We start from the raw sequence: 16,344 nt of genomic DNA, 5'->3' as shown, positions 1-16,344 counted from the left end.
CCTGCTCAATTACTCACTCCAAGGCTGTTTTCTTCTTTGTAAAATGGGAATTATAGGAACACCCACTTCCTAGAGGTGTTGTGAGATAACATGTATAAAATATTATAGATATGCCAGTTGTTATTATATTAGCATCATTTATTAAGATCTGTAGGACAATACAGTCATACATGACACCACAGTGTGCAAGAATTCATGAGAAATTAACTTTTGTGGGCTAAAACAGAGAGGACTAAAGCCTTTTCTAGTCTGGCAATAAAAACCCAAGTGTACTCTTTGCAGGAAATGTAGAAGATTATGTTTTTTCCACAAAAAGGCTAGCTTATCTGCCTTAGCTCCAGAGACCACACCTGGGTTTTAGCAAATAATCCACTGTGCTCATAGAAAAGCATAATTCTCTTTGGAGTCTTTCTAAGTGCCATCAGATGTTTCCTCTCATCAGTGCAAGGAAGAGAGTCCGAGTAGCTTAGGATGATTGGAAACTAAGCCTTTTGAAACATTCATAAGCTCTGAGAACATCAGAGATGAAAAGTACCATCCCATTCTGTCCCTCATTTTTCAGTTGAAGAAAATCTGTCCCTGGGGAAAGAAAGGGATTTGTCCATGGGCATATTTTGATGTCTTTTTTCCCCTCTGAATGAAATGTATATGGTATACAATATCATAAGAGAATAGCATTAAACTTTGTGTTGTTACTATTCTTTGAGAAATCCAGGACCAATTATTTGAAGCATGAAAAATCTTTCCAAAGTTCTCTTTCCCTTTCCATTTCATGTGTGTTATCTTTTAAATGTCCTTGTACTTCATAGACACAACCATTAGAAGAGTACAAGAATATTCAGAACTTCCTAGACCAGTCTTAGTTCTATGTCTCTCTTTTCAGTTTTTTGACTTATATATTTTAGTTCTGAGACCTTCAGAGAGCTCCTTGTGCCACCACATTTTAAAAAAAAGATGCCTTCTCATTTTTTCCTCATTGGTGTCTTTCCTAGTGTCTCAGAGCTGAAAAGACTTTGAGAAAGCATTTAGTTCAACTCTATCATTGTATAGCTGAGAAACCAGAGTTTATGGAAATTTAGGTGATTTGCCCAAAAGTTTACAATGAATAAACATAAGAGGCAGAACTAAAACCCAAGTACCCTGAATTCTTGGCCATTGTTCTTTTCATCTCATAATGTTATGGACTCTAAGACATGATAGATGACCTCTTAAAACTTTTTTTTAATAGATATAACATCTGAAGTAAGTACTATTGAATAACCAAAAATAATATCGCAATTGGCTCTCCTCGAATAGAGGTCTTCTAACAAAGATTGAGTGGATGGTCACTTGTTGGGATATGACAGTGAAGATTTGAACTGAGGTGAACATTAGGCTGGATAGTTTTGGAGGTGCTTTTCAGCTGTGGGATCCCATGATTCTGGAGTGATGACCCTGAGGATTAAAATTGTAATGGGTTCTCAACCATCTTTGCACATGGTAGGAATTAGATCCACAGGAAAGTCAACTATTTGACTTTTAGAAAGCAAGGTGATCTTTTCTACAGAAAATTGTAAATGAAGCTTTGATTAAGCCAATATTAAATTATTTCACATTTCCCAAACAATCAGCTATTTTGGGAAGTAGGGCCCAGAACTATCAACCATATCACCCTTGAGCATTTTTTTGTTACACATGTACCCCGTGCCAGGTCTACGTTGAGTTTTAAAGAAATATGTGATATTGTCTCTTTTTTCAAAGAGCTTACACATTTGAAAATGGAGGCAATAACATGTAGAATGTAACCTTGTTAGGGAAAGATCCTAGCAGATGGGAGAACCAGAAAAGGTTTCATGCATAAGCTGACAATTAAGTTGGATCCTGAAAGAAGACAAGAGATGGAGGAGAAGAGGGAGGACATTCTTGCTATGGGGTTGCCAGTGCAAAGGCATGGAGATTGTAAATGAAGTATTGTGTGTGATAAATGTCAAGAAACTCACTTTTATGAACTGGTTATTGAGTGTACAAGGGGAAGTTATCTGTAATAAAGTTGGAAAGGTTGGATAGGGCCAGATTGTGACGAGCTATAAGTGGCAAACAGAGGAGTTTATAATATTTGATCTTAGAATTAGTCAGAGTCAATTGAGTTTTTTAAAAGGGCAGAAAGTTTGACATGTTCTAGGAAAATCTCTTTGGTGACTATGTGGAAGATGGACTGGAGTAGAGAGACACAAGTCAGGTAGACCAGTTAGGAGTCTATTGCAATAGTCCAGGCAACAAGGAATGGATGAGGGCTTGAAAAGGGTATTGGTTGTGGAGGGAAGAAAAGGGGACACATGAGAAAAGTGTTAGAAGATAGAATGGCAAGATTTGGCAGCTGATTGCATAAATGAAGTGCGTATGACAAAAATGACTCTAAACATGTGTCATTGGTAGCAGAAGGGAAATCATGTCAGTCTGTATTTCCTGTGGGTGTTCTACCATGGGAACCAGTCATTTTGCAAAGGGCAGATTTCACCTCATCATGTGGGAAAAAAATGAAAGAAACCAAAAAAACCCGAAAAAACTTCCCATCAATTGGAGCTGTCCCAAAGTGGGCTGCTCTCCTTTTCAGTAGGATACTGGGCTCAGTCTTACTATGGGTCTACAAAGGGACTTATTTGTCAGACATTTGTCAAGTCCTGACTTTATTCAGTCACGTATTAGGCTTAGTGGAGATACAAACTTTACATAAGATACAGTGTTTCCTTTTCCTCTGTGTGTGTGTGTGTGTGTGTGTGTGTGTGTGATCCCTGTAATAGAATATAACCTAAAAAATCATATTGAATAAAATTTGGGGAAAAGTAGAGTTTAATTAAAACTGTTCACAAAAGTACAGCTCAGATGGCCCCTCCTCCCTGAGGCCTTTCCTAATTTCCTCATTGTTAATAATCTCTCACGGTTAAAATAATTTTGTCTTACTCTGTATATGTTGGATTTGTCTGTGTACATGTTGAATTCTTTCAGTAGAAATATAAGTTCCTTGAAGACAGGGAGTATTTTAATTTTGTCTTTGCACTTAGTGTGGGGCCTTGCAAAAAGCAAATATTTAATAAATGTCTATTGAGTGGAATCAAATCTTTGTTATTGTTGTTTGTTTGTTTTCTGGTGAGGCAATTGGAGTTAGTGTTAAGTGTCTGAAACTGGATTTGAACTTGGGTCCTATTGTCTTCAGAGCCAATGCTCTATCTATTCTACTGAACTGAATCAATTGTATAATTGCATTTGAAAGTTGCAAAGTAAAGTGCTGAGAGATATGAGGAAAAGGTATTGCACCCCTGGAAGAAATCAAAGAAGGCTTCATGGGGGAGGTTGCCTTTAAATTGAGCAGGAGATAAGGGAATTTCTACTAAGATATGCTTAGAATTTGTGGTCTTCACAGTCATTGCCCACCTGTGAATCTGTGGTCCTATAATCACAAAATTTTAACGTCTTTTATTCCAAAACACACTTTGTGGGGTCCTGAGTAGTATAATTGGTAAGCTGGATTAGAGATATTGAGCTTACGGGGTTCTCAGAGACATCTAGGCCAATTCTTTCTAATTACAGATAAGGAAACTGAGACCAGGATTGTTAGATGGCTTGCCCTAAGTCACACAGACAGCAAATATCAGAGAGAGAATTTGAGCTAAGGTCTTGGAGTCTAGAGCCAGTCTGATTTTCACTGGCCCACATTGTCTCCCTTTGCAGAAGGATTCTTTAACACTAATTTAGCGTTCCCACAGTTGCATCTACTGTCAGCTCCTGGAATTATTATGCTAATTATTCCCCTTTCTCAGAATATTCCCAGTTTGCTGGGTGAACCATTAAGAAGGCTGTTCCTTGTTGCCTGCTGTTCTGTGCAATTGGAAGGGTAGAATCCTATCACTTTGGCTTTCCTTCAGCTTTCTCACCTGGGGGCACATTCGAATTTTTAGATTTTTGGAAGCTCCTTGAGGAGACGCTTTCTGATACAATCCCTCTTTTGGACTGAAGTCTCTTTGGGCAAAGCCATCACTAGCGAGGGATGACTGAAACTTTGCCAGTCATCATCACAGGTGAGCCCCTCCACTGCCCAATCCATGCTTCATGTTGCTTGTCTAGAATATAAAAAGCTAAATTTTGTCTTCTTTGGATCCTTAGTACTTATCCCATTGCTTGGTATATGTAGGTGCTTAATAAATGTTAGTTGACTAGCTGACATGGTAATTATTTATTAGATGCTGGTTGACTTGCTGAGTGAGGTCTTGAGTGCAAAAACTACTTTTGATGTCCCTGAGTTTGGTTATTTTTCTTGTTGATTGATTAGAAGTCATGTTGGTACCTCTTTGAATCTTAGAGCTCACCACAAAATAGCACATACTAAGTGCTTAATAAATGCTAGGGCAGCTAAGTGGTGCAGTGAATAAAGTGCTGGACCTGGAGTCAGGAAAGATGACTTCAAATCCAGCCACAGATACTTATGAGCTATGTGACTCTGGGCAAGTCACTTAATCCTTTTTTGCCTGTTTGCCTTGTTTTCCTCATCTGTAAAATGAGCGAGAGAAGGAAAATAGCAAACTGCTCTAGTATCTTTGCCAAGAAAATCCCAAAAGGGGTCACAGAAAGTTGGACATGACTGAACAAGAATGATTCTTCCTTGTACTTTATTAAAAAAATTATTTTTATGTCACTTTCATTTCCGATGATTATATCTTCCCCTTCCCTTACTCAGTCATAACTTGTAATAAAGCATGACCTGAATTTCTTTCAAGAAATGAAAGCGGGGAAAAAAAGCAATTCCACAAAATTAATCAACACATTAATTTTGTTGATCAACACATCAACTGAGTCTAACTATGTATGCAGTGACAGTACACCCAAAGTCCTCCACCTCTGCCAGGGAGGGAGCAGGGCACATTTTCTCATTTTTTCTCTAATACTTCTTGTACTTGTACAATTAACCAAACCAGCTTGGATTAAAATGGTGATGGTGGGAAAAATCTTCTATGCTTCCTTTATCTCTCCAGGGGGATACCTGAGGCAGACAGGTTAAGTGACTAAGTGTCCAGGGTCACATAGCTCTAGTGTTTTGGGCTGAATTGGAATGAAAGTCTTCTGGTTCTCTATCCACTGTGTCAGCTAGCTACAATAATAATTATCATTTGATCCTCATAATAGCCCTTAAGATAGGTAGAAGAGGCGTGATTGGCCGTAAGAGATAACATAGTAGGTGTTTAATAAATGCTAATTGACTAGCTGCAGAGAGGCAGCAGAAAGAGATTTAATTTTGCAGATAACAACAACGATGACAGATTATATTTTTGGATTTGCAAAGTGTTTTACATAAGTTATCTCATTAGATCTTTATAACAACTCTGAAAATAGATCCTATTATTATCCCAATTTTACAGGTGAAAAAACAAGGTTGAGACTGACCACACTCACCTAGTCTAGATCTTCGTCCCCTCCCTTGTTGCTTAGTTTCTTTGCCTGAAGTCTTTCCTGCTCTGGTCCATCCAAACACTCAGCTGTCAGTGACTTTCCTTAACTTCAGACCATGTCAACTCCCCATTCAATAAACTCTAGTTTCTGTTGCCTCCAGGAGTAAAGGAAAAATCCTCTGTTTGGCTTTCAAAGTCCTTCATAATCTGTCCCCACCTTCCCAGGATTCTTATACCAGATCCTCCTCCACATACTTTGTTATAGGGTGACCTTACTGTTCCTGAAACATGGCAGTCTGTCTCTTGATAAGTTTTTATCACTGACTGACCCCCATCTCTCCCTCCTCATCTCTGCCTCTTGGCTTTCTTCAAGTCTCAGCTAAAGCCCCCATCTTTGGCAAGAAATCTTTCTCAGTTTTCCTTACTCTTTGTGCCTTCCTTTTGAGAGTAACCCCATTTTGTCTTGTACAGATCTGTTATACTATGAGCTACGTGAGAACACGGACTCAGCCTTCTCTCCTTCCCTCTCTTCCCCCCCTTTCTTTGTTCTTAGCACAGGGCCTGGAACATACTAGGTACTTAATAAATGCTGAGAGGTTAAGTCATTTACTCAGGACCACTTTACTAGTGAACCTCATCTGTTATTGTTGTTCATCCTTCATTCTTGGAAGAGGACCAACTTAACCTCAGAAGTAGGATTCAAATCCTTGTCTTACTAAACCCCCTCTTAGCACTCTGTTCCAAAAGCCCTGAGAAATAAAATCCCAATTGTGGGATTTTTGCCAGCAGAGAGAGGTTGAAAAAAAGGCATTTAGGGTGGGGAGCAGAAAAAGCTTTCCCAGAACACTTTGGTAGGTGGTCCCTGACTCTTGTGGGAATCCATCAATCAACAGAAATTTATGAGCTGCCTACTCTGTACCAGGCCCTATGCCAGGAGATCTGGAGATTTATGATAGGGAAGGTATGGCCAACAAAATCCATTGTGAAGATTCAGTTCATCCTCAAAATAAAAAGATTCCAAAGGAGTAATTTTTAAAAAAGCTATTTTTTAAAAAGGAAAATGCAATTCACCTGACTTGAGAAAACAGGTCTATTTCATGAAATATGTCATCTCATTCTAATTTCACTGAGCTATAAAAACATGTTTTAGAGCTCTGGTCCTATAAAATAGTCAGTGAGCTGCTTTCTGTGTCACTCTCTTTAATAACTCTGTGGCCCCAAGGAACCAAAGACAGAATCACAGAACCTTAGAATTAATTGTAAGAGACCCCAGAGGCCATCCAGTCCTACTGAGGCCTGGACAAACGCCTCTCTATGATATCCTCTGACAAGTGATTATCCAGCCTTTGCTTGAATACCTCCATTGAAGGAACTGGGGGGGTATTTGGCCCTAGAGGAAATTCTCACTCTGCTATTTGTTTCTTGTGTGAGCTTACACAAATTATTTGATACTTCTGAGGTCTGGTTCCCTTGACTGCTTAAAGATTGTCTCTTATTCTTTCTAAATCTTAAGTTTATAGATTTAAGTCTCAGATAATTGTTAGCTGTGTGATCCTGAACAAGTCATTTATCCACCTATCTAGGCATTGAGATGTTTAAGGGACATAGCCAGCTTGTATTGGAGATAACTCTTGAATTTTAAAGCCATTGAGAGAGAAAACCTTCCTTAATCCTTGATTAATGGCACGGAAAGCTAACCTCCCTTTAGGAGCTTGTAGCCAAGTTGTCCAACTACCATCATTTCACAATCAAGGAAATTAAGACTCAACTATCCCAAATGGCTCATCTAAGCTTACACAGGTAGCTACAATTCCTCTTCTTCAGGCTAAACACCCACCTGTTTCTTCAATACTAATTATAAAAATGATAGAATCTCGCAGCTAGAAGGGAGGGAGCTCTGAGGTCATCTGGTCTAGCCTAAGATCCCCAGAATAATTTTGTATGCTGGTATTTTAGTCTAGAGATTGGAGGTTAGCTTCGCATCCCATTAGTCAAAGATTAAGGAAGGTTTTCTTTGTCAATGGCTAGGGAACTGGTTTTAAAGTTCAAAATCTACCTTCAATACGTGCTGGCTGTGTCACTTAAGCATGTCAGTGCCTAGGTAGGTGGATAAGTGACTTGTTCAGGGTCACACAGCTAACAATTATCTCACTCCAGGGCTGGTGCTCTATCCACTATGCTACCTAGCTGTTTTTATATTTAGCTTTCTTTCCTTTCCTTTTCTTTTTTCCCCCTTTCTTTCCCTTTTTTTTTATTATTCCCCTTCCCTTCCCTCTCTCCCTCCCATCCTTCCCTGGGATGCTCTGCCCAAAGAAATGGATTTATTATTCCCCTTCCCTTTCCCTCTGTCCCTCCCATCCTTACCTGGGATGCTGTGCCCAAAGAAATGTATATTTTGATCACTGAAATCTAAGACCATGCCTCAAACCCAAATCATTCTGGATCTCTTTGAAGACCTACAATAGGCCCCACACCAAGCCCCACTTGGTCATTGAACCCTGATTAGCTCAGAATGAATATAAATATCAACTCTTTCTGTTTTAGCCAGAAACTCTGAGAATGTTCCCCTTCTAGATTGAACTTTTATTTTTTAAATTTTTTTTTTATCTTCTGACTAGGTAAAAGAAGCCATTTTCTGCTTCATTTCTTACCTATCCTTAATCATGAATTGAGCATTGTTTCAGTCAAACTGAGACCTGTTAAAAACCTTAGCTTAAAAGGCCAAGGTCTTCCACTGCATCCAGAGCCTTTTCCAGGCATTCTGCCACTGGACCCAGATGGCTCTGGAGGGGAAAGTGAGGCAGGGGACCTTGTGCAGCCCTCCCTTACTTAAATCCAATTTACTTGCACATCATGGTATCATTCCTGATGTCCTGGCCACATTCAAGAATGAAGGACAAACAAATATTTCAGAGAAGGCACCACCTTGCATTAGTAAAGAGCCTTTCCTCCTCTGGGAGTTCCCTGATACTAATGAAATTACCAGCTCAATCCCTGCCTCCACTGTTTTGCTCATTTTTATAGATTCTCCTTGTTTTATGCATTTCTGTTAAGGATCTCAGACTTCACGAAGGGCTTCGTAGCACTATAGTAGATGGTTTGTCTGGGACAAAGTGGTCCTCAATTGTCCTGCAGTATTTTGGGGCTCTGACACTATTCTGGGTAATTTTTGCTTAAGGACACATATCGCCGCCCTTGCAGTCTTGTACACTTGGCAGAATTTTGTAAAAGGCCTCTTTTGGCACAATAAATGATGAAAGAGTGTTTTTCCTTTATGGAGTTTTTTATTGAGAATGTTTCATATTTACAACTCTGGGGAAACTCCAGCATGCTTCTCTGGTCTGTTCCTCCTTAAGGAAACAAACATTTACGTGAAGGACAGGGAGGATGGGTGTGGGGCACACGTACATCATGGGCTGGGTTCCAGCACTATATTAAGCCAAATGTATATACATATCCATATGTTGGCAAACCCATCTGGAGAAGAAAAATAGAATACTCACAGTTCCTAGGAGCCCACGAGACATCATGATAATAGTTTTATATAAGGGTCAAGTGAAAAACAATATGGACAGCTAGATGTCTCAATGGATAGAGTTCCAGAGCTGGAGTCAAGAAGACTCCAGCCTCAGGTAAATTACTAGCTGGGCAACTTATACAACCTGGGTAACTTAATTCTGTTTGCCTCGGTTTTCTCATCTGTAAAATAAGCTGAAGAAGGAAATGGTGAACTATTCCAGCCTCTTTGCCAAGAAAGCATCAAACCTAGTTTTAGATACCTACTAGCTGTGTGAGCCTGGGAAAATCACTTAACTTTGTTAACTTCAATTTTCTTATCTGTAAAATGGGATGGGGAAGAAAATGGCAAACTGCTCTAGTATTTTTGTCAAAAACCCAACCAACCATTGGAGTCATGAAGAATTGGACATGACTGAACCACAAAAAAGGATTTGAAAGGGAGGAAGAAAAGGGGAATGAAAGGGAACAAACATTGATTAAATGTTTCCTTAGTGCCAGGTACTGTGCTAAGGACTTTACAGTGTGTGATCAACCTAGAAAGATATATTGAGTCAAGAAAGGCTGAAATGAAGAAATGCAAGAAATTACTAGATGAGGTGAACTCAGATTTATAGCATTTCAGGGAAGGAGACACAGAAGCAAATACCCCTTTTACTGGGAGATTGAACCTTGAGTCTTGCTTAGGACCTCAGGTTCCCAAAGATGAGAAATGATTCATAATCTTGCTTCTATATTATTTTACAAGTGAGAAAATTAGGGGATTATAAGCAGTTGGCTTGAAGTCACGTCAGTCGAAATGGCAGAGATGAGATTTGATCCCAGATCTTAGTTCTAATCCAGCATGATTTCCATGGTTCAATACTGCCTGTAAATACAGGGCGCCATGGCAATTAGACAAAAGGGAAAGGTGACAATGGAAGCTGATACCCCATCAGAGGAGTGATTCAATATTCCTTGGGTCAGTGGGGATTTAATACCCATGGAGCATAGTGGATGGGAAAATCCTGGTAATGATTTAATAGCTTCTGCCGTAGTATTTTTATACAAGATAGCTCAAGTTGGGGAGCTAGGGAGAATTTGAGGCTATCTGAAGGACAGTGCTACATCTGGATTCTGGAAGAGAGATACAGGAACTAGTGGAAATAATAAAGTCAGCTGAGTGATAGGCTTAGTGATGGGGTTAGGTAGGAACACCTGAGTTCAAATCCTTCTGAGTAACCCTTGGCAAATCATTTAAACTCTCTGTGACTCAGTTTTCTCATCTGTAAAGTGGAGATAATAATAAAAACTACCTTCCATGGTTGTTGTAAGTATCAAATGAGATAGCAATTGTAAAGTACTTAGTACAATACGTGGCATATGGCAAGTGTTAACTAAATCTTAATTATTATTATTATGAATACTTTGAAAATTTTAAAGTGAAGAATGGAATAAGCCTTTTTTAAACCTCTGGTTTGGTGGTACATTGGATAGAATTATAGATTCATAGAATTTTAGTTTTGGGAAGGAATTTAGAGGCCATCTAGCTCAAAACTAAGGGGCAATGAGGTGGTGCCCTAGTGGATAGAACACTGGTTTTGAAATCGGGAAGATTCATCTTCCTGAGTTTAAATTGGGCCTCAAATAATTACTAGTTGTATATGATCGTGAGCAAGTCACCCAATCCTATTTGCCTTAGTTTCCTCATTTGTAAAATGAGCTGGAGAAAGAAATGGCAAACAACTCCAGTATTCCTGCCAAGAAAACTACATGGGGTTGCGAAGTGTTAGACATGATTAAAGTGACAACTGAGCAAAGTATCTACTATGTCCCCATCTCTGTATTATTTCATTTGATTTGTGCAACAACCCAGGGGAAGAGGGTTTTAATGTGTCTGAGAAATGGGTTTGATTGAATTCAGGTTTCCTGACTCCAGATCAAGTACTCTACCCACTGGGTCATCTATCTTGTTCAGCTGAAAATATGGGTATTTGGCTATCATTCAGGTACAAGTAGTTATTGGAGTTATTCCATCAATACAATTTCGCTTTCTCTCAGTAGAGAAAAGATTTATTTAATTGATTAATAAAATAATTAATTTAATTAATCAATAAAAGTGAATTAAGCTTAGTTTCCTTTGGGTTCCTTTGGGTTAGTGGCTTTGTTCAATTTAATTCAACTAAATAAACATTTATTTTAGTTTTAAAATTTTCAAAAGTATTTTATTTTTCCAAATGCATATAAAGATAGTTTTCAATATTCATTTTTGTAAGACTTGGTGTTCCAAATTTTTCTCCCTCTGTTCCTTACCTTCCCCCTCTCCAAGACAGCAAGTAATCTGACATAGATTAAATATATGCATGTATTTTATAAGAAAGATAAAACATAACCTCAATAGAATGGAAGCTTATTGAGGACATGGACTGTTTCAGTTTTATATCCCTAATACTCAGCACAGTGCCTGGCATATAATAGGTATTTAAAAGCACTGGATTTATTCAATCAACGAGATTTATTAAATTTGTCATTGTTGTTTCATTGTTTTTCAGTTGTATCATATTCTTTATGATCCCATTTGGGGTTTTCTTGGGAAAGACCCTGGAATGGTTTGCTATTTCCATTTAAAATTAACTTCAGTTCATTTTACAGATGAGGAAATTGAGGTAAACAAGATTTTGTGATTTGCCCAAGGTCATACAACTAAATGTCTGAATCCAGATTTGAACTCAGGAAAATGAGTCTTCCTGACTCTAGGTTTGGCACTCTATCTACTGAGCCAAAAAGCTGCCCACTTTTTAAGTACCTACCATGCATTCTAGGCCCTGGAGTTGCAAAGACAATAAGAAAGAAAGAAAGAAAAGAAAGGAAAGAAGGAAGAAAAAAAAGAAATAAAGAAAGAAAAAAAGGAAAGAAGGAAGGAAAGAAAGAAAGTCTCTAATTTTAACAAGTTTATATTTTATCAAATTGCTTATCAAGAATCTACAAATTTTAGGAATATACTAGAGAGATGCCAAGGATACAACAAAATTAGATCTTGCCCTCAATGCATCTTTATTCTATATTCATTTAGGAATTTAAATCTTTGGTGGAGATGCATTTTGCTTGAAAATTGCAAAGTGCAGTGTAAAGAATGTAAAGCCATTGATATGATCTTAGATCTAGATTTGACAAAAACCCAAGGGTCCATTCTATTTAATCTTTTTATTATATAGAGGAGAACATTGAAGCTCACAAAGGGAAAGGAACTTGCTTAAGCTTACACTTTTGCTCTTTAGAAGCAGTTGGTGTTCATTTCCTTTTACTATGCTGCCTCGGTAATTAGAAATCCAATGTGAATCTTCAAAGTGGGTTCCAGCTCCCTGCTTTTTCTTTCACTTCCATCTTTTGTACAGTTTGTAATAATTTTCCATTTATTGTCATTTACTTTCAAGGATTATTGAGGCAGCCAACTACAAAAAACACTTGATAATAGCTACCAGTCACCTTATTTCTCTGAAGGTAGAACCACCACCGATGCTATCCCAGAACTTGTCAGGATCACCTCTGATCACTATACGGCTCACACACACCCTGGTAAGTTTTATAACAATGTTGTATTGTCATCCTTTGGTTATTTTGAGAATTGGTTTGTTTTTTGCAATTCCCAAAGTATTAATAACTTTGAGTTGCTGTTATTGTTTTATTTTTAAACAATGCCTGCCACGTGGTCACCTTTTAGTTTAGTTAGTTTTTATAATTCCCCCAAAATTAATACTATTTGCTTTCTTTCTTTCTTTTTCTTTTTTTCACCATATTGTCACCTTGTGGTTTATTTTAAAGATTGGTTTGTTTTTGCAGTTCACAAAGTATTAATAATTTTGAGTTGCTGTTATTGTTTTATTTTTAAACAATGCCTGCCACGTGATCACCTTTTAGTTTGGTTAGTTTTTGTAATTCCCAAAATATTAATACTATTTGCTTTTTTTTTTCTTTCTTTCTTTCTTTTTTTTTTTTTTTTTTTTTTTTTTTTTTTTTTTTACAATGTCCACTGTATTATCACCTTGTGGTTTTTATTAAGGATTGTTTTGTTTTTGTGATTTACAAAGTATTAATGCTGTTTGGTTGTGTTTTTTTCCCCCACTCACAATGTCTGCTAATGTTGTCACCCTGTGGTTTGTTTTTGTGATTTCCAAAGTGTTAATACTGTTTGCTTGGTTTTTTACAATGTCTACCAAGTTGTCATGTGGTTTGTTTTGAGGATACTTGTTTTTGCAATTTCCAAAGTATTAATTATCCCTCCCTTCTCTTTTGAAAATAATATCTATTAAGTTATCACCCTGTGGTTTGTTTTAAAGATTGGTTTGTTTTTGTAATTCCAAAAATATTAATACTGTATGGTTGGTTTTTTACAATTTCCACTATGTTGGTATTCTGTGGTTTGCTCTGGGGTTAGGTTTGTGTTTTGCAATTCCCAAAATATTAATACTTTTTGGGTGTGTGTGTGTGTGTGTGTGTGTGTTTTTTAACAATGCCTACCATGTTGTCACCTTTTAGTGTGGTTAGTTTTTATAATTTCTAAAGTATTAATACCATTTGCTTTTTTGTTTGTTTTTTGCTTTTGTTTTTACAATGCCCATCATTGTGGTTTGTTTTGAGGATTGCTTTGTTTTTGTAATTCCCAAAGTATTAATACTATTTGGTTATTTTCTTTTTAAAATGTCCGCCGTGTAGTCTGTGGTTTGTTTTGAGGATAAATTTATTTTTGCAATTCCCAAAGTATTAATACACTTTGGTTGGTTTTGACATTGCCTGTCATGATGTTTCTTTTGGTTTGCTTTTGCAGTGTCTATAGTGTTAATATCTTTTGATTTATTCTTGCAATGCCCATCATGTTGCCATCAATTGGTTTGTCTTGGTGATGCACACTATATTATTATCCTTTAGTTTCTTTTTTGTGATGCCTGAAATATTAGTACCCTTAAGTTTGTTTTTGTGGTGATTCCTATATTGTTACCTTTTGGCTTGCTTTTAATGATGCGCATGGTATTAATATATTAGTTTGGTTTTGGGTTGCCCACCATGTTATTAAACATTGTTTTTTATAACCTATGAGATATTAATTCACTTTAGTTTGTTTTGGTAATACCCACCATATTGTGCCTTTTTGCTTTGTTTTGGCAACTCCTTCCATCTTGTTATCTGCTTTGTTCTTGTGAAATCAGACCAGTTGGTTTGTTTTTTTTTTTTTTGTGATACCTTCCATATTGCTAACACTTTGTTTTTTGCCACATCTGCACTTCCTGACATATTTTTGGGAATCCCATTACATAACTATGATTTGGTTTGTTTTTGTAACACTTGCAAATAATACCTTTCCATTTGTTTTTACAATGTCTACCATGTTGTGACTCTGGTTTGTTCTTGCATTTTAGAATTTCACAGTTCTCTGTGGTCACACAGGGAGAGTTTCTAGGATGATATTGGTACTGGTGAAAATAAGCATCATCTTATCATGAGTAGCCCCATCTGAATGGTTTTATCATAGTCCTCAAGTAAAAGCTATACTCAGTTTGTGGTGACCATTGGTCTGGTCTCAGTTTCACTACTGGGCAGTAAGACCTTTGAGAAAAGATTGAGGTTGCCTAATATGATCATGCTGCTCCCGTAAATGTTTCTTGAAATGATCATAAACGGACGTTTGGAGAAATAACACTGTTTGATTCTTAATTATCTTGTCTTATTGCCTCTGGCAAGGTAAAGCAATTTGTTTTGGCTGGAAAGAATAGAAATGATTATCCACTTCTATGTTTAAGAATGCAGTGCTCTGTAATACATTTTGGTCTGCTCAAGATCTCTCAATGAGTGAAAAAGATAATGGGAATGGTTGTGTAGATATGTAGAGAAGAACTAATCTTTCTTTTTAAATAGATTTTATTAATATATCTGGTCTTTATACCTACTTTTCTATCTTTCCCTTTATCCATTCCTCTTAGAGAGCCATCTTTTATAGCAAAGAGATTTTTAAAGACAAAGAATTAAGCAAAATTGAACAATACATTTTAAAAAACCTGACATTTTCTGAAATATTCTACAACTGTAGTCCTTTATCCACCCCTGTCTTTAGAAAGGAGAAAGGGGAGGTGTCATCTCATTATTTCTTCTTTGGGATCAAGTTCCTCCTTACAATTCTGCATATTCATTTTCAATTTTTTTGTAACTGTTATTCTTAATATTTTCATTAAACAGTAGAATTTCTTGCTACTTTACTTAATGACATGATAGGATGATATGTGTATACATGCATGTGTTTATATTTGATCAAAAACATATATGTTAGCATGACTGAGCTTGAAACACAGTATTGCTGAATAAATATTTATCTTTTTGATAAATGATTTCCTAAGAATATTTTATTTTTTTAAATAAAATCCACAAGATTTATTGATGCTGCTCTTGCATCACAGTTACTTCTAGACAATCTCTTCCATTCATATCCAATATTTGCACATTCCCTTTTTTTTTTTTTTTTGGCTGAGCCAGTTGGGGTTAAGTGACTTGCCCAAGGTCACACAGCTAGGAAGTGTTTCGTGTCTGAGTCAGATTTGAACTCAGGTCTTCCTGACTTAAAGGGTGGTGGGTGCTCTATCCACTACACCACCTAGCTGACCCATAAATTCCCTTTTAACAAAAGAATCATAGAATTCGGCAGTGGATAGAGTTCTGATCTTCAGGAAGACCTGAATTTAAATCCTGCCTCACATTCTTTTTAACTGTATGAGTCTGGATAAGTCACTTAACTTCTAATCACTTTTGTTTCTTTCTCTGTAAAATAGGGATCCTAATAGAATACATTTCCCAGATTTGTTGAGAAGATTAAATAATATCATAGTTATATAGGTCTTTGAAAACCCTAAAACACTATAAAAAAGTAGTTATCACTATCTAATGAGTGAAGAAGATAAGGGTATTGGTTGTGTAGATATGTACATTTAATTTAATTCAATTTGGCTTAGGGCAGGAATAGGTTGGTATCCCTAGCATAATAGTGGGTGCTTTATATTTATTATTTTATTCATATAAAATGATTTATTTGCTAATATTGCATTGCATTGAATTGCTCAGCCTCCAGTTGAATGAAAACCCTTGAAATGTTAGAACTGCTTATAGGGAAGCAAGAATGCCTTCTTTGAGGATTGGAAGCATTGGAAAAGTTTGTCAGAGCACCAAGTTGGGCATTTTTAGTGGCTCTTAAGGAAATTATAGAACAGAATTCAAACATTGCAAGCCTGTAATCTTGAATATATAAAAGGAGGGAGTGGCTCTTTTTAAAGGCAGTGGAAACCTTACCCTGGGGATTTTGAGGTTGAACATAGCCTAGTCAAGAGAGGAAAATAGCTGCCTGTCCCAGCCTATGATGAGGGAAACCCAGTTCCCAGCAGTCCCCAGC

General features: G+C 37.0%; 1 protein-coding gene across 3 annotated transcripts in view; it reads left to right on the top strand.

Moving 5' to 3' along the window:
* ADGRD1 (adhesion G protein-coupled receptor D1) overlaps nt 1-16,344 on the top strand; it is a 437,033-nt gene that overhangs the window by 65,210 nt on the left and 355,479 nt on the right. For all 3 annotated transcript variants that reach the window (XM_023496952.2, XM_031948389.1, XM_031948391.1), the window contains one exon: nt 12,350-12,491. In XM_023496952.2, the coding sequence (XP_023352720.1) occupies nt 12,350-12,491 (142 nt within the window). The remainder of the gene's footprint in view (nt 1-12,349; nt 12,492-16,344) is intronic.

Source organism: Sarcophilus harrisii, chromosome 1 (genome assembly GCF_902635505.1).
Source record: "Sarcophilus harrisii chromosome 1, mSarHar1.11, whole genome shotgun sequence".
Lineage (NCBI taxonomy): Eukaryota > Metazoa > Chordata > Mammalia > Dasyuromorphia > Dasyuridae > Sarcophilus > Sarcophilus harrisii.
Note: the sequence above shows the minus strand (reverse complement) of the source record. Positions and strands in the feature narration are given on the sequence as shown.